General features: G+C 46.7%; 1 protein-coding gene across 1 annotated transcript in view; it reads left to right on the top strand.

Annotated features, from left to right (window-relative positions):
- Positions 1-12,696, top strand: part of LOC139760948 (uncharacterized) — a 225,301-nt gene extending 212,605 nt beyond the window's left edge. The window contains exons 5-6 of the mRNA XM_071684734.1: positions 11,222-11,335; positions 12,561-12,696. Of these exons, the coding sequence (XP_071540835.1) occupies positions 11,222-11,335; positions 12,561-12,696 (250 nt within the window). The remainder of the gene's footprint in view (positions 1-11,221; positions 11,336-12,560) is intronic.
- Positions 12,697-24,391: the final 11,695 nt, after the last annotated feature.

Raw genomic sequence — 24,391 nt, 5'->3', positions numbered from 1 at the left:
ATAAAACCTTTTAACATCCACCATCATTCTCTCTCTCTCTCTCTCTCTCTCTCTCTCTCTCTCTCTCTCTCTCTCTCTCTCTCTCTCTCTCTCTCTCTCTCTCTCTCGAGTTCTTTTTTTTGTTTTTCATTTCTCCCTCGCTTTCCGAAGTAATGTTTATCGTAATGAAAGTCTCGTTATTCTCGTACTTACGAAGATCTCCCGCCTCTCCTGTCATTTTATCAACTCTGACCTCCCGAATTCCATTGGGTGGAGCAGATACATGCAGGTCTTGTGATAGCTCACACACACACACACACACACACACACACACACACACACATATCGCAGCCAATGGTCGCGCGGTCTTAAACTGCTTTTACGTCACCTCAACCTCACCTCACCAAGCCATCTATCTATGGAGATACAGTGTATAAAACGCTAGATACAAAGGAGAGAAATAGTCGCAGAGCAATGGATTCTTTGCAAGGGAGGAACTACCTTGAACAGGAGGGGAGGAGGTCGTATGTAATATATTTGTAGGACTCTGTGAGAGGGTTGGGTTCTTTCTCACGTGTTCAGACGGTTCTCGGCATCTGTGTGGTGGTGTAAGATGTGAAGCCGTCATCGCTGTAGGGTTTGAAGTCCTCGACACTCTGAGGGTAGATCCTATACAGGAAGGATACATACTTAATACTGATATTTTTTGTTTTTAGGAGGCTTTTGGCCTGATATTTTTTTTTCCCCCTTCAGGCATCGCAAGTTCTCACGACAGCCACCCGGCGTGATTTTTTAGGTGTGATACGTTGATTAACGTTTTGTTTTCGTTCACCTGTTGTTAGTGTCTCGTTATTACGTTTTGTTTTCGCTCACCTGTTGTTAGTGTCTCGTTGTTATAGGCCCCTGTCTCCATCACACTTGTTGTCTGATGGAGATAAATCGACGCGTTAACTGGCCAGGGATTTCTAAATTGTCGCGCGAGAGGGTGGAAGATGCCGGTTTATGGATATACCACGCGAGTCCAGGCCTTTTCAAGTTTAGTGTGTCTATTTTTGCTCCAGCATCAGAGGCGTTGAGACGCAAGGTAATTAAAATCATGTCAGAGAAAATGGTTAGACTTGTGACACCCTCCATAGTGGTACGGCTGATGCATGTAGTAGAAAAAGGGGGGATCAAGGATTGCAATAGCCTGGTTGTAGCGGCGGTAAACAACCCCACAGAATACACGGGAAGGCCCGTTAATGGTTGTTTGGTTAGGGTTGAGGCCTATGAGGTGCCTGGCTGGGGTCATTTAAGGACGTTAGCTTCGAGCTACGTTCGTCCGTCCGTCCAGCCGGAAAAAAACTCACTCTTTAACACCTTCGTCAGGTGTTAAGGGTAAATTTTAAGATCATAAACACCCTCATTTGTAGACACCCTCGCCGTCTATATAGCCTGTGGTGTTATCTGTTGTTAGGTATTTCTCGTCTGTTTGCACAGACTTGTGAATGTCGTGGATACTCGAGGCTGAAAAGGTGCCTGTGAATATGTATCGTGAAGCTGTGCCTTTACCCATGAAATATGTATTCTAAAGCGGTGTGTGGTGACTGGTACACGTCAAGTGCAGTTATGTAATGAAGCGGGTAAATGTAGGATGAAGCAGTAGCGCATGCCGAACGTACGATAGATTTATCGGACAGAGAAAAGCCTGGTACACACACACACACACACACACACACACACACACACACACCTAGAATATTCCTGCACGCACCGGGTCGACGCCGTTCCAGCGTCCTTTGTCTCTGCGTGTCGCGAGAGAGAGAGAGAGAGAGAGAGAGAGAGAGAGAGAGAGAGAGAGAGAGAGAGAGAGAGAGAGAGAGAGAGAGCTTTTGACTAAGTGCATACTGGCTTTTTTTTCTTTTCTTTTTTTTTCCCCCCCCCACTGCGAATTTACATGAATGATAAGAGCTATAGTAAGTTGTGCCCCCCCGTTGTAATTTGCCGGTGAGGTGTGGCGAGACTTGCCCCACGATTGGTCGAACCTGCATCATATTTTACCCCGTGGAGGGAAGGGCCCCGGCCTCATGCCTAGCCACACAGCCGAGGGAGCAATTTTTTAATGAATCATCCGTTTCACACGCTTTTGTCGCACCGTTGCCGGTGATTGGGACCTCTGCCGTAAGCGGTAATACCTTCTAATTTTTTTTTTTGCTGTTGTTGTAGTGGTTGGACTAATTCCACTTTCGTAGGTGAGAGGGTTCAGTGTTTTTACCCCCCCACCTCCCCCTCCCCCCCGGGGGGTGATTAAGAGATGGAATTCGCATTAGGTAAATTGGGCGGAACGAGCTTCATTGAACGATATTGACTTGTAGCAGCGTGTGATGACGATGATGGTGGGCTGGAACAACGAAGCTTAAATGTACCACTGGGAGGAGGGAGGCTGCTGCTGCTGCTGTCAGTGTAGATGGCGGTGGCTGGCAACACAACACCACACGCATGGTAGTATGAGTGACCTGGAAATTATATATATATATATATATATATATATATATATATATATATATATATATATATATATATATATATATATATATATATATATATACGCCCATACACGTACATATACACACATGTACATATCAATATGTATGTGTGTAAAAGTATACGTAACATGGATATCTTGGACAGTTCGGTTAATGGAGGGGTCAGGCCGTGAATGGGCTGCCCTCACAGGGTTGCCACACCAGCAGGAGTTCGTACAATGGTGTAAAGTTCATGCAGATTGAACAAAAAGAAAAAAGAAAGAAAGTCACAGAAGTCTATGAGAGAAAGGTCAGGGAATTTCGTGGGCGGGTTGTGGCGAAACCGGACTGACTGAAATGTACACCACGTGACAAGTTGAGGAAGCTGTGATACCCGTCTCCCGAGAGAGAGAGAGAGAGAGAGAGAGAGAGAGAGAGAGAGAGAGAGAGAGAGAGTCTTCTTCACTTCAAGCAGATCTTTGAAACAATCTTACGCGTCTAATGCATAGTCCTCGGAGCCTCTGTGGTACATATACAGGATTGGGGTTGTTGCTGATCCATTTAGAAGACTCGTCTTATCACAACATCACTTCCACTTTTTAATCACGAAAGAATGTCATCCATTGAAGAAACTAATTACGTTAATGATTGGGCGGAGTTGAGGTGTTATTTGTGGTGTGTCATTTCTGAGGTGTTTATAATCAAGTCATTACGAACAGGTAGGAGGTGGCGTGATGCACCAGGATGGTTCACCTTTATGTAATTCAATGTTGCTCTGAGTTGATATGAGGGGTTGATGCTCGCGCACAGTGGCCACGTGGAGTGAGAGTGTATGATGTGGTCTTGGAATTCTCCCCAGCGCCTGGAGAAGGCGTTGAAAAAAAAGATTTTCCGGTTTTTAGTTGTAGCCCTACGTTGACGTCGGCGGCGTCCCACCCCCCCCTCCAAAAAAAAAAAAAAAAAGATATAACCTTGGTTGTTGATAGGCCTAAAGCCCAAACAGCCACTCTCACCCATCCAGCAGTACTTATGAATAAAGTAGAACACACCTAATTTGAACCGCTGGACTCACTGCCACCCACCCCCCTCCCCCTCAGTTCCTTTCCCCTCCTCTTTTCCTGTCATTCTCCTCCTCCTCCTCCTCCTCCTCCTCCTCCTTCCACTCCTCCTTCTCCTCACTGCATACCCGAGAGCCCTCAACCAACACCACCTTAATTTCCTCACCTCCCAAAACCTTTCCCTCCAATCAACAGCAATCGAGAGGGATTCTCGCGGCTTTACCCCCAGCCGCCACACCTGTTCGGTGGCTTGAACGACTCGAACACGACGCCAGAACCCACGAGCAGGACGGCACGACCTCCTTGAGCACGGTGGTACGACCGTTGGTCCAGCACGACCGTGCGACCCTTGAGTACGACGGTGCGACCCTTAGGTATGATGACGTGGATTCTATAACCAAACTTATTAGGTGAGTCAGGTCAGGTCAAGGGTCGCATCATTCACTTGGAAGAATCGTACCGTCATGCTCTAGGGTCGTACCGTCGTGCTACAGGGTCGTACCGTCGTGCTCTAGGGTCGTACCGTCGTGCTCTAGGGTCGCACCGTCGTTTTCTATCGAGCATACTTAATTAACATTAATTTCGCAGTAGTTTTCCCCACAGGTATTGTATGATGATTTGCGTGTACGTCTGTGTGGTTTTACAAATGAATATATATGTGACCTGCAGGCATATATATATATATATATATATATATATATATATATATATATATATATATATATATATATAGGCATAAATGCGGTAATATGTGACTCTGGCACTACTGTGTCGGCGTGGTATTACGTTACTGGTATGAATGTACGGTTACGAGGCTGGCTGGGTTGGTTGACTGGTTGACCTCCCCCTCCCCACACACGCACATGATGTCGATACGACGCACGCATTCGACACCCCACTGTTGCAAACCCACACACACGCCCGTCCTGGTCTGTTGCGGTCGTGGTTGTCTCGAACGGGTGCGCCGCGCAGTAGCGACAGATGATGTTAGGAGCGAGACAGAGAAGGACGGGGGGGGTAACTGCTGTGGACGCACCAAACAGCACGGTCGAGCGGACGGGAGCGAGAGCTACGAAAACGTTGCGTATTTAAAGATAAGAAAACTTCTGTTTGTGTGTGTATGTGTGTGTGTGTGTGTGTAGAGAGAGAGAGAGAGAGAGAGAGAGAGAGAGAGAGAGAGAGAGAGAGAGAGAGAGAGAGAGAGAGAGAGAGATTTGTTGATTATGATCGGATCAGGAGGGAGAGGGCTAGAGAGAGAGAGAGAGAGAGGGGGGTGTCAACAGTAACACACGCTCAGGGCGGTGGAATGCGTTAGTCTTACACCTACTCTGGTGTGTGTGTGTGTGTGTGTGTGTGTGTGTGTGTGTCTGTGGGGGGGTGGGGAGCAAGGAATCAGGTTAAGGTCACGGGGTCAGTGTTAAGTACCATCGCCCGCCCGAGGTTATTACAGGGCGCTGCACCCCTGTGAAGACGAGGATCCCCTTCGGAGTACGTAAGAGTTCCGACCATCAAGGAGATTGATGTACCAGTCGCTCAGGAAGACTGTGACTCTGTTCCTATGGCCTCGCGTCTGTTCTTCCCTACGTAAAGTTAAGGAGATAGATAGATAGATAGATAGATAGAGAGAGATACAGATAGATAGAGAGATAGATAGATAGATAGATAGAGAGAGAGAGAGAGAGAGAGAGAGAGAGAGAGAGAGAGAGAGAGAGAGAGAGAGAGAGAGAGAGAGAGAGAGAATGATGCTTAGCCGTAACAAGGTTATCAGTATGTGCGACTAATTCGTGAGGGAACTGGAACACTCAGGAGATCTTCGTAGTAATATGGTAAAGATAAAGGCGAACTGACATATTTCAAGACTTATTTCTTGCTATATCTAGCCTAGCTCTTATTTCTTGCTATATTTAGCCTAGCCGTTATTTCGTGCTATATCTAGCCTAGCTGTTATTTCTTGCTATATCTAGCCTAACGTAGCTAAACCCCATCAGATGTTATTCATGCCATAGATCGACCTCACCAAATGTTGATCCAAACGTAACTACACCTGATCAGACTTTGTTAGCACAAATGTTACTCCTCACCTCGCTACGTCTGTTCGTCACGTAGCTGCTCGTGATCCTACGGTGTTAGTAGGCATGTAGCCTAGCTAAGCCTGATCAACCTTGGATGAAACATGCGCTGGCCCAACCTGATTGTAAGTCTCTCCCAACCAGACTCAAGCAGGCGTAGTGCAAGTGCCTTTGACAACCCCAGAGTATACAATTGTTTTCCCCTCGTAGGGCTGGCGACAAGCGCTTGGCCGGGCGTTTAACGCTTGCGACTTCCAGCTGAAATCACACGTTTGTGTATGATATTTACACGCACTCACACACACACACACACACACACACACACACACACACACACACACACACACACACACATCCTGGTGGCTGTGAGGCTCGGGTATCAAAATGCCTTTGACTTCAACTGAATTTTTAGTCGTTTCCGAAAAAGAAAAAAAATGTATCATAGGGTGTAAAATATTGATCTTATTTTGAAAATGTTTCATTGGGTGTAAAATATTGATCGCATTTTCAAAATGAGAGTCGTTGTATCGGAATGACGTCACGGCTTCCACAGGTCCAGAAATGAACCTACAATTACTTATGTCACTGAGAATCGCATGGAAAACGTACAAGTGATTCATAATTATAATTTTCTTTTTTGAGAGAGAGGGGAGGGGGAGATAGATGTTCCTCCAGGTGTATCGTCTTCTGCAAGAGGTGGGCTTAATGGGGAAATGCTAATGAATTATCCATGACGCATTGATGAGTCCCCAGATGATGATAATGTTTGGAGGAGGAGGAGGAGGAGGAGGGGTGAAGGAGGGGTAGTAGTAAGCAGTAATGAGGCCAGGAAGTATAATTGGACGGGGGATGGGGTTGGGGGCGGCCTCCTGGTGGGTGGGTGAGTGGGAGAGAGGACTTAAAGAGCCAAAAACCTTTTGCTGAAGGATGAGGTAGGACGTAGGTATGGGGGGGGGGGGACTAACGAGGAAGTAGATCATGTTGTCCATCGTGTATCTAGTCTTCCTTACTGGTGGAGGTTTTGTAAGTAGGTTCTTAGTCGTTTTGTAAGTTAAAAGTGCTGTTCGACTCGTGTATGTGATTAAGTAGCGAGTCAAGTGTAGAGTGGTTTTGTAGTTGAAGTGCCGGTGTTATTTCGTAAGTAGATTGATTGTCATTTTGTAAGTATAGAGTGTGTCCTTTGTTGTCGTTTTTGTAAGTAAAGTGCTCTCGTTGTTTTGTAAGTAGCGTCAGAGGCTGTTTGTGAAGACTTTGATTGTGAGTCGTTTAGCGAGTCGTGCGCTTCAGTCGACACTCAACTGGCACAAAAAAAAAAATACGTCGATGATTTTGTAAGTTCGTCAAGATAAGTTCTCTGACCGTAGCCAGTGATATTTCATTGACCGTTGAGAGAGAGAGAGAGAGAGAGAGAGAGAGAGAGAGAGAGAGAGAGAGAGAGAGAGAGAGAGAGAGAGAGAGAGAGAGTCTCTGGTTCGGCGCTTATATTACAATGGCTTGGGGGGCCCCTTGACCCAGCGAACTCGTAAATCAGATAATGATCTTTAGATTCTTGTGAGCCTCATTTTGCAGAACACGGAGAAATAAATCACAATCCCCGCCACCCACATGTATGGTGTAGGGAGGGAGGGCGTGGGTAAGCCTCCTTAATTAGATTTTTGTAATTTATGATAGACCGAAAAATTGAGTGACCGCCCCGGGGTACTTCATGTTATTTATTTATTTGTAATTACCACATGAACCCCCCCCCCTCTTTTTTTTTTGTAAGGGCTTTGATATTACCCAGGACCCCCCCACCTCCAATTTTTTTTCTAAGGGTCTCCTGCAGGTGTCAAGGATGCGCTTCCCTCGGTAGCAGGGTCAGGATGGCCTCTTGCGTAACCGTTAATGCGCCTCAGCTCACTTTGGGAGAATGTAAGTTAAACGTCACGTATTGTATGACGTGTTGACGAAAGAGTTTGTTTATCGCACGTTCACACGGGTGCCGGTGGTGGAGGGAATTTCAGGACGAAGATAATGTTATTTCTGATCATTCTCAGGACAGAGCGAGAAATAATGTTAAGTTTAGATGATTCTCTGGACAGAGGTGGAGGTACTGTAAGTTTTAACATTTCAGACTGAAAGGGAAGTCGTTCCTGTTGATCATTTGAGTTTGACTGGTGTGGTTTGTTTCATCATGTTGAATAATGAAGAGGAGAATCTGTAGCTGATGCTGTGTGATTAGCTGTGAGGAAAAAAAAAAAAACTCCCTCCTTCCATGTCCCTTACCAGCTCCTCCTCCTCCTCTTCCTCTTCCATTACCTGTCAGTCCTTTCCCTTACCATATCTTCCTCTTACCTATCCACCCATTATCTCTCTTCCCTGCCTACTTTCTTTCTTCGCTTTCCTCTTATAACCTTTTTTTTCCCCTCTCCCCTTACTTACCCATTCCTTCTCTCCCCTCCCTGTCTCATATCATCCATCCACCCCTCTCGGTACTCTTCCTCCTTTCCCTGAACAACCAATCCCTCTCCCTTTGCCTCTCTTCTTTTTCCCGTCCCTTCCTCACCTCTCCTCACCTTCCTACGACCTCTTCTCTCTCTCTCTTCCGTCACTTCCCCTCCCTCCTCCATCATTCCGCTCTCATCTCTCTCCCCATCGTCGCACCATATTTACCTCTCCCCACTACTCCCTCCCACCACTCACTCGCCTTGTTCCCGGTAGACAGACGACGACGCTTCACAGTGTAGCTTTAAGCCTTTCCCTCCAAGGGGTCTCCTGCCCACTTGTGTAATGGGGACCGGTAACCTTACACGCTTGGTTAGTCGTTCTGGCGTACCTCCACACCCTGAAGGAAAGAGATGAAGGGAAATAAGGAAGTCCACAGATGAGAGAATGTCGTACGAGTTCATATTTTTTTTCACGTGGGGCACGTCATATTGCCGAAGGATGGCCTGTCTGCATAGATAATGCCCCCTGGTAGGAAATCGTAGCACTTCGGGACTCCTGGGACGTCCTGCGTGTGTGTGAGACGAGGTAAACAAGGAGGACGAGCCTGTTACAGACAGACGCCCTCACACACACACACACACACACACACACACACACACACACACACACACAGACGACAGACAGACCAACGTTCACAGACGCCAGACAGACAGACAGACAGACGTTCATAGACGCCAGACAGACAGACAAACAGACGCTGGAGACCAACAACATACAGCAATAGCACCGCCACCACCCTTCCCCCGCCAGAGAGGCATCGCCATGGGTGGAATAGCTATTTCCAATTGAGCGATGGAACCCATTTTTATTTAGGTTGTAAACCGGTGGCCCACCCTCACTTTGCAGCCCAGTTTGCATGTTGACGAACACTGCAGCGGCACGTCTGACCTGTTGACTATTCATTAGGGCCGAGCCACTGGTGGAAACACACACACACACACACACACACACACACACACACACACACACACACACACACACACACACACACACGTTCACCTTGTTAGAGAGAAGAGTGAGGAGGAGAGGAAGGAGATGACCTGAACACAAGCTTTTAGATTTTTAGAACAGACTGACAACGTGGAGAGAGAGAGAGAGAGAGAGAGAGAGAGAGAGAGAGAGAGAGAGAGAGAGAGAGAGAGAGAGAGAGAGAGAGTAGAGTTCATCGAGAGAGGCGATGGGATAAGGTCAACCAGGAGGCCCAGCGGAGATGAGAAGTTAAGAGGCTGTTCACCATGAAAGAGGGAAGAGTTAGGGATGATTTGATCCCAACCTTTTCATTTTTTTTTGAGCTACTCTCATGACACCAGCAGTGAATAGTTTTCCCGGAGATGCAAAGATTAAACAACCAGATGCCAAAACATGAAATTAAGCATGATATATATATATATATATATATATATATATATATATATATATATATATATATATATATATATATATATACATTGAGATGCATAGGTAAGTATATTTGCGTGTGTGGACGTGTATGTACATACATTTGTATGTGGGCGGGTTGGGCCATTCTTTCGTCTGTTTCCTTGCACTACCTCGCTAACGCGGGAGACAGCGACAAAGCAAAATAAATAAATAAATTATATATATATATATATATATATATATATATATATATATATATATATATATATATATATATATATATATCATGCAGAAACTGAAACTATTGAATGATACACTAGTGTAGAACTCCTTCCCATTGCAGTACACATGGGTAATTACAGAGCCTGACTGGTATGATTCAACATAATACGTCTTGATAAGACAGGAGTCCGACTTGAAGGCGATTTACCACTTGGTGTATGATGTAGTAATTTATATTGTTATCATGCATGCTGTACTGACGATCGGCACTTCAATATATATATATATATATATATATATATATATATATATATATATATATATATATATATATATATATATATGTGTGTGTGTGTGTGTGTGTGTGTGTGTGTTAAATCTCCAATGTCGCTGATGGATAACGGATGCTTTCATTATAATAATGATGATAATGATAATGATGAATAATAATGATGATAGTAATTATAATCATGATAATAATGATAATGATAATAATAATAATAATAATGATATAATAATTTTTGTTATTATTATTAATAATAATAATAATAATGATATATTATTATTATTATTATTATTATTATTATTATTATTATTATTATTATTATCCCAGGATCCCTTTTATGGGGTTGTTGCAGCTTCATGGCTGCGCTCCACGCAGGAGCTGGGTGAGACGGGTTCGTTTGTTTCGGAAAGTTCCCTTTACGACGTCGTATACCCTTTTCCGTCCGCTGACGTTGACGCAGACTTCGTCAAGGATGACGTTACCGCGGACGGGCGGGCGGAGTCCGGGAACACCACTGGATGACAGATTACTCACCTCTGAAAAGAAAAAAAGAAATACCCAAATTTTTGTTTTTTTTTCCTCTAAAGACTCGTTACGTAGAGATGAGGCTTTGCGTGAGAAAATAATTGTGCTTTTATTTTCCGTACTATTGTTTTCCTCAACACTCAGCCCCTTACTTTACTGGAAGATGGAGGGAGTAACTCCCTCCGCTCTCTCTGGTGGCCTTTCAGTGGGGGAGGAAATACGAAAAAAAAAGAAAGAAAAATAGAATTCAATTTACACCCGCCACGTCGCTCACAGACTCAAGAAAGCCGGTATAAGAGAGATAAAAAAGAAGAGAAAAAGGTATAACTGACAAAGACGGAAGAAAAGAACATAGAGGAGGCGTAATAATTTGATGGGATAACGAGAGAGGGGATGAAAGGAGGGAGGGGTAGAGGGCGTGGTGGAATGTCAGCATAATGACAAGCGGCCCTCCCTCCCTCCCTCTCCCTAGTGTGGCGGCGCTCCCTCCTCCTCCTCTGCCTGTCGAGGGCCCACTAGCGCCGCTGTGGCAAACCCTGAGAACTACCACAGCAGGAGGGAGGGAGGGAAGGAGGGAGGGGAACCATTCTCGACGTCGCCACCATTGAGCAAGACGTGATTATGGAAACTTGTTGCTGGAGCGGGTGGTCGGCAGGAGGGTATAATAGAAGGGGGCTTTGTGAATATTTATTTTTTTTTCTCTTTCTACAGTTGCCGGTGCGGTCCGAAGGGCTCCTCCCCCGTCGGAATAACGTCGGTGAGAAAATTTCTGAAGAATAAGGCCCGTACATGGGAGGGAAAAAAAGGGGGCGACAACACACTTGGGTAAAGATGACGAAGACGAATATGTCGTAATGTTAAAAATGGGAGGGAGAGAGATGAGGTGTTGGTAGAAGGCGACGTGTGAGGAGGGATGAGTCGCGCTGGGTCACACAGGGATAGAGAGGGTCGTCGTCCTGATGAGGATGAAGACACTGAGCGGTTGTGAGGGACGCAGGTCGTGAGTGACACCTTAGGTTTGGCGGTGAGGCCGAGTCTCTTGGACTGCACAACTATAAGCAGGGTCCAGCCAGAGGTGTGGGACTTAGCCGGGGCTGTGAGAGAGGGACGTGAACAGTGCGTTCGTGTTTTCGTAGGGGAGGGTTCTGCACGGGGATTGGGTTCTAGGGTTGTGAGGTGGCGTGTTAGGAGGACGCGGGCTGTGGGTATACGGAGAAGCTTAACAAGATCCGGTTTTAGGTCTGAAGATCACAAGTTTCACAGGAAGTTTGGGTTCTGAGGGTCTGCAGGACGTGTGGGCTCGGGGGATGGGAGGTTTTGACTACAGGATTTAGGTTATGGGGATATGAGAAGGGTCCACTGGGGCTAATGGTGTCAAGGACTTTGAGAAGTTTACTATGGGATGTATTGGGTCTAGCGTGTAGAGGAACTCAAGAAGAGGGTGTGGGATTCAGGGATGAGTGGAATCCAGTCGACTTTGTGAGTGTAATGGGGGTGTATGGTGAGTGCGAGGAACGGATGGGTTCTATGGAACGTGTGGGTACTGGGGTTCGACGCGGTATATTGGGTTTCGAGGATGACAAAGAGGGTTCAACTGGAAGCCTGGGTTGAGATATCATGGGGTTTCTCAGTGAGGTTCGGTTGTGGTGTATGTGAAGCGGTTCACAGGATGTATGGCCGGAGTCTCACATGTTGGTGTATCATGCGAACGTGCTTAGTATGCAACACACACACACACACACACACACACACACACACACACACACATACACACACACACACACACACACACACACACACACACACACGTGGGACGAGTGAGTGAGGGACAGTAATGAGTTTCTTAACCAGCTGCTGTGGATGACCAGGACGCCTCTTGCTGGCTCACCTTTTTTCACTCATTATGTCCCCATTGCCTGCCTGTCTGTCTACCTCCCTTCCTTCTCCATTTTATTTTTGTGTGTGTCTGTCTGTGCCTTTCTGTCCTCCCCTTCCATCTCCACCTTTGCTTTGTAATCTTATTGAAGTATGGAGCTTCAGGTGGTTTCAGAACTGGTGGCTGGGTAGTTCACGTCCCTCGCCTTCGTCAGCTCTGTAGTCGCTGGTTCGAGGCCAGTTCCCCACAGCTTGATCACCAGGGAACTCTCATGTCAACACCTGCAGCAGTTGACGCGGCTGTGACCTAGAGGAGGAGGGAGGGCTCCAGCTCCTCGCGAGGAGGGAAGTCAGTAACCCTTCCAGTCATCCTCTGGTGTGCGGAAGTCAGACGTTCTCTGTGTCAGACCCCGGGGGTGACCTCTGGCGGCCTATGTGGGCGGGGAAGAGCAGCAGACGGGGGACTTGGACGGACGGAGTCGAAGCGTTGCAAAGGCAGCTGCTGCCTGCAGCAGTGGTACCGTACTGTAGCGATGCCATAAATGTACAGGAGGACTTGTGTACCTAAATGTGTGAGTCATGAGGATGACTTCAGTGCTGCACACGTTCTCTTAATTACGACCCGGTCAGAATTAGATCCTTGTCCTCCCTCCCGTGGTAAAGGGGAAAAAGCCACTTTAATGTGCGTGACAAGGTTACTTCCCTGATCCCTTGACACGACACTCGCCCTTATTTTTGTCTCAAGGATTATACCGAAACTTGTGTTTGAGAGAGAGAGAGAGAGAGAGAGAGAGAGAGAGAGAGAGAGAGAGAGAGAGAGAGAGAGAGAGAGTTTATATTAGGTTTACTGATGCCTTTGCGAGGCAGTGGTCGAGGACAAGTAACCAGTTTGGTGGCTTCATTTAGACGCGTATGGCAGCAGATGGAGTCGGTTAGGTAGCTCTTAACCAGGTGTATGTGACTCCGACTTTGTTTGTGTGTGAGGTTGGTGTCACACACCGTCCGACACCATCACTCCCAGACGGTTAGGAAGGTGCGATCCGCGTCATGTGAGAAAGAGAAATAAGGAAGTCATCGGTGGCGTGTAGGGGGCTGACGTTACGTTTTCTTTACGGTCCATTCCTCTTCCCCGGGACAGGAATTCCTTCCCTCATACCTCCTGCTCCCTCCCCTTCGTCTGGTAGAGTTCCCACGCCCTTCGTCTACCCCTCCACGCCCCTCACATCCCGCCCCGCCCCCTCCTTTATCTCCAGAGGGACACCTGTGGGGAGAGGGAGAACCGTTCCTGCAGCCTGGAGTCTCCCCTGGGGACGGTCCATCAGGTGGCGAGACCCTCCCTCCCTCCCTTCCTCTCCCCTCCTATCCTCTCCTCTCTCCCCACCTCACCAGTATCCTCCCCTCCGTGCAGGACTCTCTCTCGAACCCCTCACACTGACTGCCTCAGAATGAGTGGATCGGTTGTGTGTTGTTGCTGGGAGGACGTCTGCCTGCCTCTCTCTCTCTCTCTCTCTCTCTCTCTCTCTCTCTCTCTCTCTCTCTCTCTCTCTCTCTCTCTCTCTCTCTCTCTCTCTCTCTCTCAACTGAACTAATTGGATTCGGTTTAGTCACAGTCATTGGGCCAGATGTCGTCAACAATTTTTGACGACGTGGCTTCTCGGTTTTGACCTGAGGGGTGACGTTAGATTTGCTCGGTGTCTCTTGAGCTTCCCTGTCACGCTGTTCCTGCACTGTGACGACAGGTTTAGGGGCAGAGTAGACTCCAAAGTCTTTCACACACACACACACACACACACACACACACACACACACACACACACACACACACACACACACATTCCTGTAGCTTTATTCCGGCGAGGTGACACTGGTCTGTGTGTGTGTGTGTGTGTGTGTGTGTGTGTGTGTGTGTGTGTGTGTGTACATATGACTGAAGACATAGGGCATATATAAGAGACGGGCAACGCGTGGAAAACACTTTTCCCCCATAACGCACACATTGTAATCGTAATAAATGGGGCCCTACGAGTGCAGAAGTCTTTATCCTCGCACGGTACAGATAGGTAATTACACACATAAATGATTACGCTCGTGTACAGCTGTAACATGTGTTCTGAGGGTTGGCACATGAGGCACCAGTGGTACTGGGCCGGACGCATATCTGGTCCAAAACGATTCGTAAAAAGGTAATTTGTTTTTGAAAAGTGTTTCTGTGGTTTTGATATTTTGGAAGTATTAGGTGAGATTGTCAGCCGTCATGGTGAAGGAAGGAGCAGGGGCAGTGTAGGAGACGGTGGTGGGCGTGGTAGGTGGAAGCGGGCGTGTGACGGTGGTGGGCGTGGTGATGGAGACGGGCGTGTGACTGTGGTGGGCGCGGCGGTGGATAGGACCTGGTCTGGTCCCCTCAGGAATTCCCACGTCTGCCAACCATCTCTCCCTCCTCCCCCTTCTCTCCCTGCCACCCCCTCCCCCTCCCCTCCCCTCCATGTCATCTCCCTGTTCCCTGTGGACGTCGGCCTCCCTCCTCCCTCACTGCCCGCCTCCCCACCAGTAATTTCCTGAGCGAGGCTTCTCCATCATTTTATACTTATTCTTCAGCGTCAACATTTCTCAAGGTAATTTCTCCTTCCTCTGTGGTGTTTGGCCAACAACTGCTGCCTCTCCTTCTTCCTCTTCTTCTTGGACGTCTTACTGATGGACCTGTCATCTTCGAACTCTCTACCTCGGGTTTCTCCAATTGTCTTCAAATTCTCGCTCTCACGTATAAACATAATCTTTATATACGTTCATGGAGCAGTGTATCACATATCTGTTGGACTGATGGGCTCATGGTACTTCGTGTTCCTAAAGTTGATGGTTCTCTTCAGCTAATTTTCTGTGTCTACAAGCTGTCGGCATAATCGACTGTACGTGATTTCATATAAAAGCGTTTTGTTAGTGGAGACGCGCGATTGTTCCGGGTGAAGTGAATAAAGGTTTGTTGAGGACTGTAGTGAAGATGGGTTTGTCTGGTGTTTCCATCCGTAGTGAGGACGATGATAGCGAGTGATAAAGATCATGATAGTGAGTGATAAGACTGTGATAGTGAGTGATACGCGCGGAGGGTGACATATTCAACAATCGCTCTCGAATGTCGACGTTTCTGTTGTTCTTTTTTCCAATCTTGTGAGAGATTGGTATCCCAAGACGTAGTGATGAGTGTCTCCCTTTGTCAGGTATTACAGTTCTCCCCTCCCTCCCTTCTTCTCCTTCCCTTTCTCTCGCACGTCTCTGGCATCTACGTCCTTCCTTCCCCTCTCCTCCACGATAAAGCCTAATCCTCGTTTCCCCCCTCTCACTGTGGTGGTCCGTGCTAAAACCTTCCTTCTCCGTCTTACATTAAGGCCCAGAATTACCCCGTGGTAGCCGAGCGTTTCGTTCCTCCGCCTCCGTACTTACATGTTTTTTCCCTTAGTCGTCACACCCCAACTTCCCTTTTCTCCTTCCACTGAATTTTTTCCCCCCTCTGATGCATCACCATTATTTTAGGTGATTTAAGGTACCCTATGGGCTTTTATAGTCTTCCACCGCCACATGCTGGGAGTATATATTGCTTTGTCTTCGAATTTGTTCAGGTGTTGAGGATGGCTTCTGAGACCACATACACCCTCACTGTGTATATGTTGGCCATGCATGTTGATAAGCACCTTTGATTTCGATATTTTCCGGGTTTCGTTTCTCTCATTCGTGAGGATTATGTTATGTATAAGAACACTCAGGATTTATTATTGGAAAGCTGGAATCATTTGGATATATATTGGATTTGGTGATTAAGAGACTTAGATAAGTGTATGAGTGTTGAAGGAAGAATTACCGTTGTATTGATCTTGGATATTTTATGTTATTGGGTTACATAATGAGAAGGGAAGGTTGAGGATGGCACAGCGAGAGCAAGGCATGTGTAACACAAACACCAATCATAAAACACAACAGCCAACATACATACATACATACAAACACTCACAAACACAAACACCACCACCGTCATAAACCCAAACATAAACATTTTATTGTTTCCTTTTTTGTCCCATCCTTAGCCACCACGTCATGTGTTCTTTCATATGTTTCCCCATCCTTCCGTCTCCCCTAATCTGTCTTTTACGCTTTTTTTCATGAACTTCTTCGCTTCTCCTCGTACCGTTTTTCTCTGTTCCTTGTCTACCCTCTGTTGTGGTTCTCAGTGTCTTTCCCTGTTCCCCATTTTTTTTTATTATTTTCTCGTCTCTCCCTTCCAGTCTCCTTTTTGTACCCTTCATCATTTTTGCTTCCATTCTTCCCCTCGTTATTTTTATCGTGTGTTTTCTTCACGTTTCTTTTCTTTCTTCCCCACTATTGTTTTTCTGTTTTTCTTTTTCCCATATTTTTTTTACATGTCGCGTCTCTACATCCCTCTGCCTTTCCTTTTTTTCTTTCTCTCCCTCTTTCTATCCCATATTTCCTTCCCTTTTCATCATCCTCATTTCTCTTCCTCCTTTATCCCTTATCTTCTGATGCAGTGCCTCCTCCTCCTCCTTCCGTTCGTATCGACACAGTTCCCCAGGGTTCGCGAAGTCCTACGCGATGACATAGATCACCGCCCGTAGCCTGTAGGCCAGTGGGTGGCACAGAGCGTCTGATGTCTCCCATGTTCGACTCCCTTTCCGTCTGTTCCCTGATCCTCCTCTGTCTCGGCGAACCCCTTAATCCGTTGTCTGCGCATGACGTGCGATCCGAGATCCGTGATATTATTTTCCACCGCTCCCGCCACAGTAGCGGAGGGTGGGTTTAGCTGGCGTCAGAGGAACAAGTAAGTGAACCCTTTAGAGTTTAGATCCTCTCTTGATTCCTGAGTTTATACAAGATGGTGTTACGAGAGTAGGAGGTGTCCTGTCCAGCCTTGCTATCGCCGTAATGTGGCAGCCAGGAGACATGTTATGTGTTTATGTATCGGTGTTTTTAGTCGTTTGGGAATAGGTAGATGAATAATATGTTGCATGAATGGGTCAGTCCAGGGAGCTTCATCCATGCCTCGGGGTATAGAAGCGAAAGATGATCTTTCTCTCTCTCTCTCTCTCTCTCTCTCTCTCTCTCTCTCTCTCTCTCTCTCTCTCTCTCATCCTCTGCTCCCCTCCTTCCCGTTTGTTTTCTTTGATTATCATACCTCCGTGTTATCCTCCCCTCACTTAATTTTTTTCCTTCTCTTTTATTTTCTTATTTTTCGCTTTTTTTTTTTCTTCCGTTTTCCCCTCTCCCTCTTGCCTCCATCTTCCCCCCCCCCCGTCCCCCTCCTCTCGCTTCCTCTTCCCCTCGGGTATATACATATGTAACATTTCGTTTGAAACTCTGCGGTGTATTGGACGAGATGGATGTTTGGCTTTCCTTCGGTTCTGGGAGTTGGCTTCACTCATGACCTGTGGCTGAAGTAGCCTCCACCACCATCACCATCAGCTGCTGCGAGCTTTATCTCCCTCATTACTTGAGGCTAATTTTTTTTTCCCCCCCGACGCCCTCGCCACACCCCGAAGACACTTGGGCCATCCCGGAAGGGAGGACGTCCACTTTCTGTATCGTTCTCCGTCAGGACTACCCCCGTCGTACTAGTGACGTAAGGTGTGGAGCGTCACCACCATCCTCGGTACGACGGATCGTGTCGTCCTCTACGAACAGTATCGCAACTAGAAGAAAAAAAAAAAAAAGAAAAAAGAAATTCATTTTTCTGGCGGTAAAGGTAAATGTGTGTACGTGTTTGTATTGATTACAGTAACCTGTCTTCGCATAAGGAGAGACGATTACACCCTCGCGTACCCGTAGATCAGCTTCTCCTGTGTATCATACATCAGGCACTGCTTTTGTTGACCCCCCGCTGGACTGTAGCGGCTTTGTATGCCGTGTGTCGTCAGGCGTGGTGACCAGGCTAGAGAAGGCAGACCCTCAACTTGAGACGGATTTATGCTGTAAATATTTTATTATTTTTTTCTTCTAAACATCCCCCTCGCCCGTGTACTTAAGGGCGATTCTGAGATGGACTAGTGTATGGTTTTACCTCCTTTATAATCCTCCTAATTTGGCTATGTGGTGACAAACAGGGCACTACGTCAAACCCCTAGGCTCTTCTTACCTGTAGATTCCTGTAATTTGACATGATAGTTGTGATCTGGCCGCGTTTCTTGTGTCTCATCTTCGCTGTTTTGGGTTGGGTTGTATTTCATTAACCTCGCGTACTTCCTCGTGTTTGTGGACATGTATATTATGGTTTTGTTTGTGTTCCTTCTATGTCATACAATATTTTCACTGTTTTTGTTTAATTTTTGTACTTTCTTCACTCACAGTGCGTTCTCTAAACCTCTTTTGTTTATTTGCGGCTCTGTTATTATTACTAAGGTTTCTCACTTCTCTGACTTTATTTGCTTGTGTTGTAGTGGATGATGGGTGGGTTCCACCGTGTTTCAGAGAGCATGGACATGTCGATTACGGGAGCTTCAAAAGTTGTGAGCATGTTTCTCCTCCTCGTCCTTTTCCTCTAGCTTTGGGCAGGCGAGCCTGTGGCGTCCATCCTCATCCATTGGCTTGGCATCCGGACTTCATGTCCATTTTTTTTGGGGGGGTCGCCTGCCTCACAAATTTTCTCTGGCAAATTATGTTTCCTGAGCCGGGGAGCGATACAGCTGGTGGTGCGTGCTATGACTTGCCTCTTGTTTATAGTGTAAATATATATATATATATATATATATATATATATATATATATATATATATATATATATATATATATATATATATATATATATTTCCCCCTCCCCCCCAACACCTTATCCACGTACTTACACACGATGTTGATGGAGTGGTATGCGGTGTGTCTCCTTCCAACCCTCCCTAATGGGGTTCATCTTCTGGTGACACACCCGGTCTCTTGTGTCGTCCCCCAAATTCTCTGTGGCAGGTGGACGCCTGTGATTTGGCCATATCTTCCAAGATGATAGCCATCGCCTGGTCTCATTTTACCGTGTCCCACTTTGCATTTCGTTGTGTTTACTGTCATCGATTATTTATTTGACTGATTCAGGAGCGTGTACATATATATATATAATCATATATAAGGAATAGCACTGGTTCCAATGCTCCACCCTGCGCGACACCACTAGTTGCCTTTACACACTGTGAAATTACACTAATGACATATCGTCCCTTGCCATCCGTATGGTTAATTTTTTTAATCGACCGAAAGCATGATTCTCCTTTGCCCTCTTGTAAATGTTGCTGTCCTCCTCATAAGGGAGGCGCGGCGCAAAATGCCTTCTGGTCGTCCACAAACTTTGTTCAACCAGAGGCAAGCGTGGGAGCACAGACCTAGACGCTGCAAAAGAGGTTACCAAGACACAGACACAGAGGTGATAGAGACGGTAAGAGAGAGAGAGAGAGAGAGAGAGAGAGAGAGAGAGAGAGAGAGAGAGAGAGAGAGAGAGAGAGAGAGAAGGGAACTTGTGGAGACACAGTTACTGAAGCAGTGAGGGCAGAGAGTGGTCCAAGTCAGTCAGTCTTGACACAGGCACTGAAGTCTACAGAGTTCTGGGAAAGGCAGAGCAAGAGCCAGAAGCCCACAGACAGATAGGAGATACCGAGGGAAAGACAGGATCATTGACTGAGGTAACAGACACAAATTGAGGAAGAAAAAAATAATATGGGGAGACGAGAGCCGCAGAGGAGAAGTCTTCCAAAGGGTGTTTGCGCCCCAGAAACTGATTACTGCTGTATGAGCTGTGATATGTTGTGACACATCTCCTTATTGGGGTTCCCAGCCAGGGACTGTGTGTGTGTGTGTGTGTGTGTGTGTGTGTGTGTGTGTGTGAGTGTGTGTGTGTGTGTGTGTGTGAGTGTGTGTGTGTTAGGTCTGACTCAGCGTGTCTGTCAGTACGTCACGTCTGTCTATTTCTAACGCTGTCAGCTTCTTAAGTGTGTTTGTCGCGTGTCTGTCTGTCTCGACATATCAGTCAGGTGTACTGTCGCTCCTGTATGTGAGTGTCAGGGGTGAGTTTCTGGTGTTACCAGCAGTGGTGTTGTGTGAGGGAGTGAGTGGCTGCTCCTCCTCCCGTACGCGCGTATCTCTGGTGTGAGGCACATGTAGGCCTCAGCACCAGGAGCACGTATAGCCCACTAGCCACACCCACCTCAACGTTGAGACCCCGTACGACCAACATTATCACCTCCCTCTCTCACTTACTCCTTCCTTCACTCCCTCCTTCACTACCCCTACTCACTTGTCTTCTCTTCTCATTTTTGTCCTTTGTCTCTGTTGTTGGTAGATCAGTTGACTGTACCCCCACCTATCGTCGTCTTCCTCTATGTCTTTCTATCCCTGTCTATCATTCGCCTTCACATTAACTCGCATTTACTCATTTCTCCTCATGCATTCCGCTCATTCGTCTATGGTGATAAGGGAACTTATACTACAGCTCTCGTCCTGTTGATACTGGTGCCTACTTTTATAACTGATCTTGCGTGGTATTTTTTGGGTGTCTACTCTTATAAGTGGTTTTGATGTCAACCCCTATAAATGATTTTGGTGTCTGCTTTTATAACTGGTTTTGGTTTCTACCCCTATAAGTGATTTTGGTGTCTACTTTCATAAGTGGTTTTGGTGTCTACCCCTATAAGTGATTTTGGTGTCTACTCTTATAAGTGGTTTTGATGTTCACCATTATAAGTGATTTTTAGTGTTTAATAAGTGGTTTTGGTCTTTGACTTCATAAGCGATTTGATGATTTAGATGTTTACTCGTATCAGTAATTCGATGATGTTTGAAGTCATTTTATTGGCTCGCTTCCTTTCCCTATATTCATGTTTTTTTTCATATATTAAAGAAAGAACTTTTGCAAAAATTTTATATCGCTAATGATGATACTTTTCTACACAGAGAGTAGATAGGTGTTGGCTGTTTTGCTCAGACATAAATATGTCCGCCCTTCAAAAGAATAAGTAATGTGATATTTAAATGATACGATTCTTTAATGTACGTCTTACGTCAGGAAACGTAGTGTGACAAAATATTATGATAGAGGATTCTATCCTGCCATATGTATATATATATATATATATATATATATATATATATATATATATATATATATATATATATATATATATATATATAAATATAAAGCTTTTCGATAAAATTGGTGGTCCGGAGGGAGACGAGCTCTTCCTTGTCAATAAGGAAAAGCTCTCTGTTGGGAGACAGACAAGATATTTCCTGGGTTTTCGATTCCCTGTGAGAGGCAGAGTTGCGCTGACTCCGCCACCGGATTCTGCATGCTGATAACCCATAGGGGGTTGGGGGTGGCTGGAGGAAGGCTCGGAGGGTTGGTGGGGTGGGAGGAGGAAGGGTTGGGAGAAGGAAGAGGAAGGGAAGGGTGTATAGGTGGATCATGTAGGAGGTGCAGTAGGTGATAGGTGGGGTATTGGTCGATGGAGAGAGAGAGAGAGAGAGAGGGAGAGAGAGAGAGAGAGAGAGAGAGAGAGAGAGAGAGAGAGAGAGAGAGAGAGAGAGAGAGAGAGAGAAGATGTGACAGCAATAGGAGGGAGAGCGAGGACAAAGGAGGAGGAAGAGAAAGGGCGATTGAGAGAGAGAGAGAGAGGAAATGTGGAGGGAAGTAGGTGAGACCTTCGGATCCACCTGCACAAATATGAGGTTTCCTCCACATGGATCCTACGGCAGGGCTACAGCAGGAGGTGGAGGAGGAGGAGGAAGCCCTTGCGTTTCACATAAAAATAGCGTTACCGTACACCTCACTCAGCCGGGCGTGCCTGGTCGGCCCCTGATGTGTGTGTGTGTGTGTGTGTGTGTGTGTGTGTGTGTGTGTGTGTGCTTTTAAAGCCTGAAACACAAGACCCGCTCTAACATTACCTTATGATAATGTAGACAAACACATTTTATTGTACGCGGAAGAACCTTGTTTCTCCACGACTCTCCGGGTCTCTAAGGATCTTTTAAGTCGTCCCATTCATAAAGTCCGACATAATGAGAACCTTTAGTTTAGTTAAGATGTAACGCTAGAACGAGGGATGTTATTCAAGCGCGTTGTGTTACACGTTGTTTGGAAGGCTATGGTGCTGGTCTCCTGCGGGTAGACGGATGGCAATGTAGTCTCTTGAACGGATGTAATTAGCGGACAGTGAAGTACGTGTGACGTATCTGTTTGTGCTGTAGTGGGAGAGAGTTCTACACTCGTGTGTGTGTGTGTGTGTGTGTGTGGGAGGGAGGGAGTGGGTCTGATGGGGGGTGTAGAGTGCGTGAGTCATACTGTGTTCTTTTTTTTTTTTTCTTTTCATCCTTAATGAAGGAGTGAGGAAAGGAGCGGTTGTTTCGCATGCCGCCTTAATTGATAGTCTGGCCAACACGCATCCCCCTTGTACCTCTATTCCATTCTCGAGAGAAGCAAATTACTCGGGTATACTTACACACACACACACACACACACACACACACACACACACACACACACACACAGAGTGAAATTAGACGTTGAATACAAGGATGAAAGTGCTTTAACATTGGGATCTCGTAGCGCCAGAAAGTCTTGCTTATTTACGTAGCCTTTTTGTGATATTATGTTTCGTGTGGGATATTTTGTGTCGTACAAAAATTCAGTTGTCACCCCTGCATCGCGGAAGCTCCACAGGCCAGAAGTATACAGGCTACATGTATACAGGCTACATGTATACAGGCTACATGTATACAGGCTACATGTATACGTCTTCTTTAACCCCTTGAGCTTGACTTCACGATCCTTAGGCACGATAGTACGGCCCTTGAGCACGACTGTACGACCCTTGAGTGCGATGGTACTACCCTTTGGTTATGAAGAACCGGCAGTTGACCATACCGTCATACTAAAGGGTCGTACCGTCGTGCTCAAGGGTCGTCGTATCGTCGTTCTCAAGAGTCGTCGTGCCGTCGTTCTCAAGGGTCGTACCGTCGTGCTCAAGAGTAGTATCGTCGTTTCTCAAGGGGTCGTACTGTCGTTCTCAAGAGGTTGTAACGTCGTTTCTCAAGGGTCGTACCGTCGTGCTCAAGGGGTCGTGCTGTCGTTCTCAAGGGTCGTACCGTCGTCCTCAAGGGTCGTCGTGCCGTCGTTCTCCAGGGTCGTACCGTCTTCCTCAAGGGTCGTCGTGCCGTCGTTCTCAAAGGGTCGTACCGTCGTTTCTCAAGGGGTCATACCGTCGTTCTCAGGTGGTCAAGAGCCAATTAGTGTGTGGCAGGTCTTGCGTTATCACCTTCGTTCCTCTCTATACACACACACCCACCCAGTGGTCAAGCTTGGGCCTGGTATCGTCCCATCGACGAGGAACCAGTTCTCCTGTGTGGGCGGTGGTCGCCTTGCGCCGGCGGGGCGTGGCCTCGCTACTAACACCGGTGGGCGGGCGTCGGGCGGTGCGCTCGGCGATGCTATGGCCGTGCGCACGCGCCGTGCTCGTTGCCTGCCGTCGACGCTCGCGCCTGCTGCTGCTGCTGCCGCTGCCGATGACGACTGGAGGAGGTGCTGCTGGGGTCGTACGTTGACGGGGAATGTGCCACGCAGACGTTCATGATCGTGTCTCGCGATGTTTGCTTGGGTCTTGGTCGTCGGATATTTGGGTTTTGTCCCAGTTGGCCGACGTTGATGTCGAGTTTGTTTTCGTCATCCTCTTTTGAAGGCGTCGATTATCGTCTTTTGAAGGCCTCGAATATCGTCTTTTAAAGGCCTCGAATATCGTCTTTTGAAGGCCTCGATTATCCTCTTTTGAAGGCCTCGAATATCCTCTTTTGAAAGCCTCGAATATCCTCTTTTGAAGGCCTCGAATATAGTCTTTTGAAGGCCTCGAATATCGTCTTTTGAAGGCCTTGATTATCCTCTTTTGAAGGCCTCGAAGATCGTCTTTTGAAGTCCTCGATTATCCTCTTTTGAAGGCCTCGATTATCCTCTTTTGCAAGCTTCGAATATCGTCTTTTGAAGGC

Source organism: Panulirus ornatus, chromosome 38, assembly GCF_036320965.1.
Source record: "Panulirus ornatus isolate Po-2019 chromosome 38, ASM3632096v1, whole genome shotgun sequence".
Classification (NCBI taxonomy): Eukaryota; Metazoa; Arthropoda; class Malacostraca; order Decapoda; family Palinuridae; genus Panulirus; species Panulirus ornatus.
Note: the sequence above shows the minus strand (reverse complement) of the source record. Positions and strands in the feature narration are given on the sequence as shown.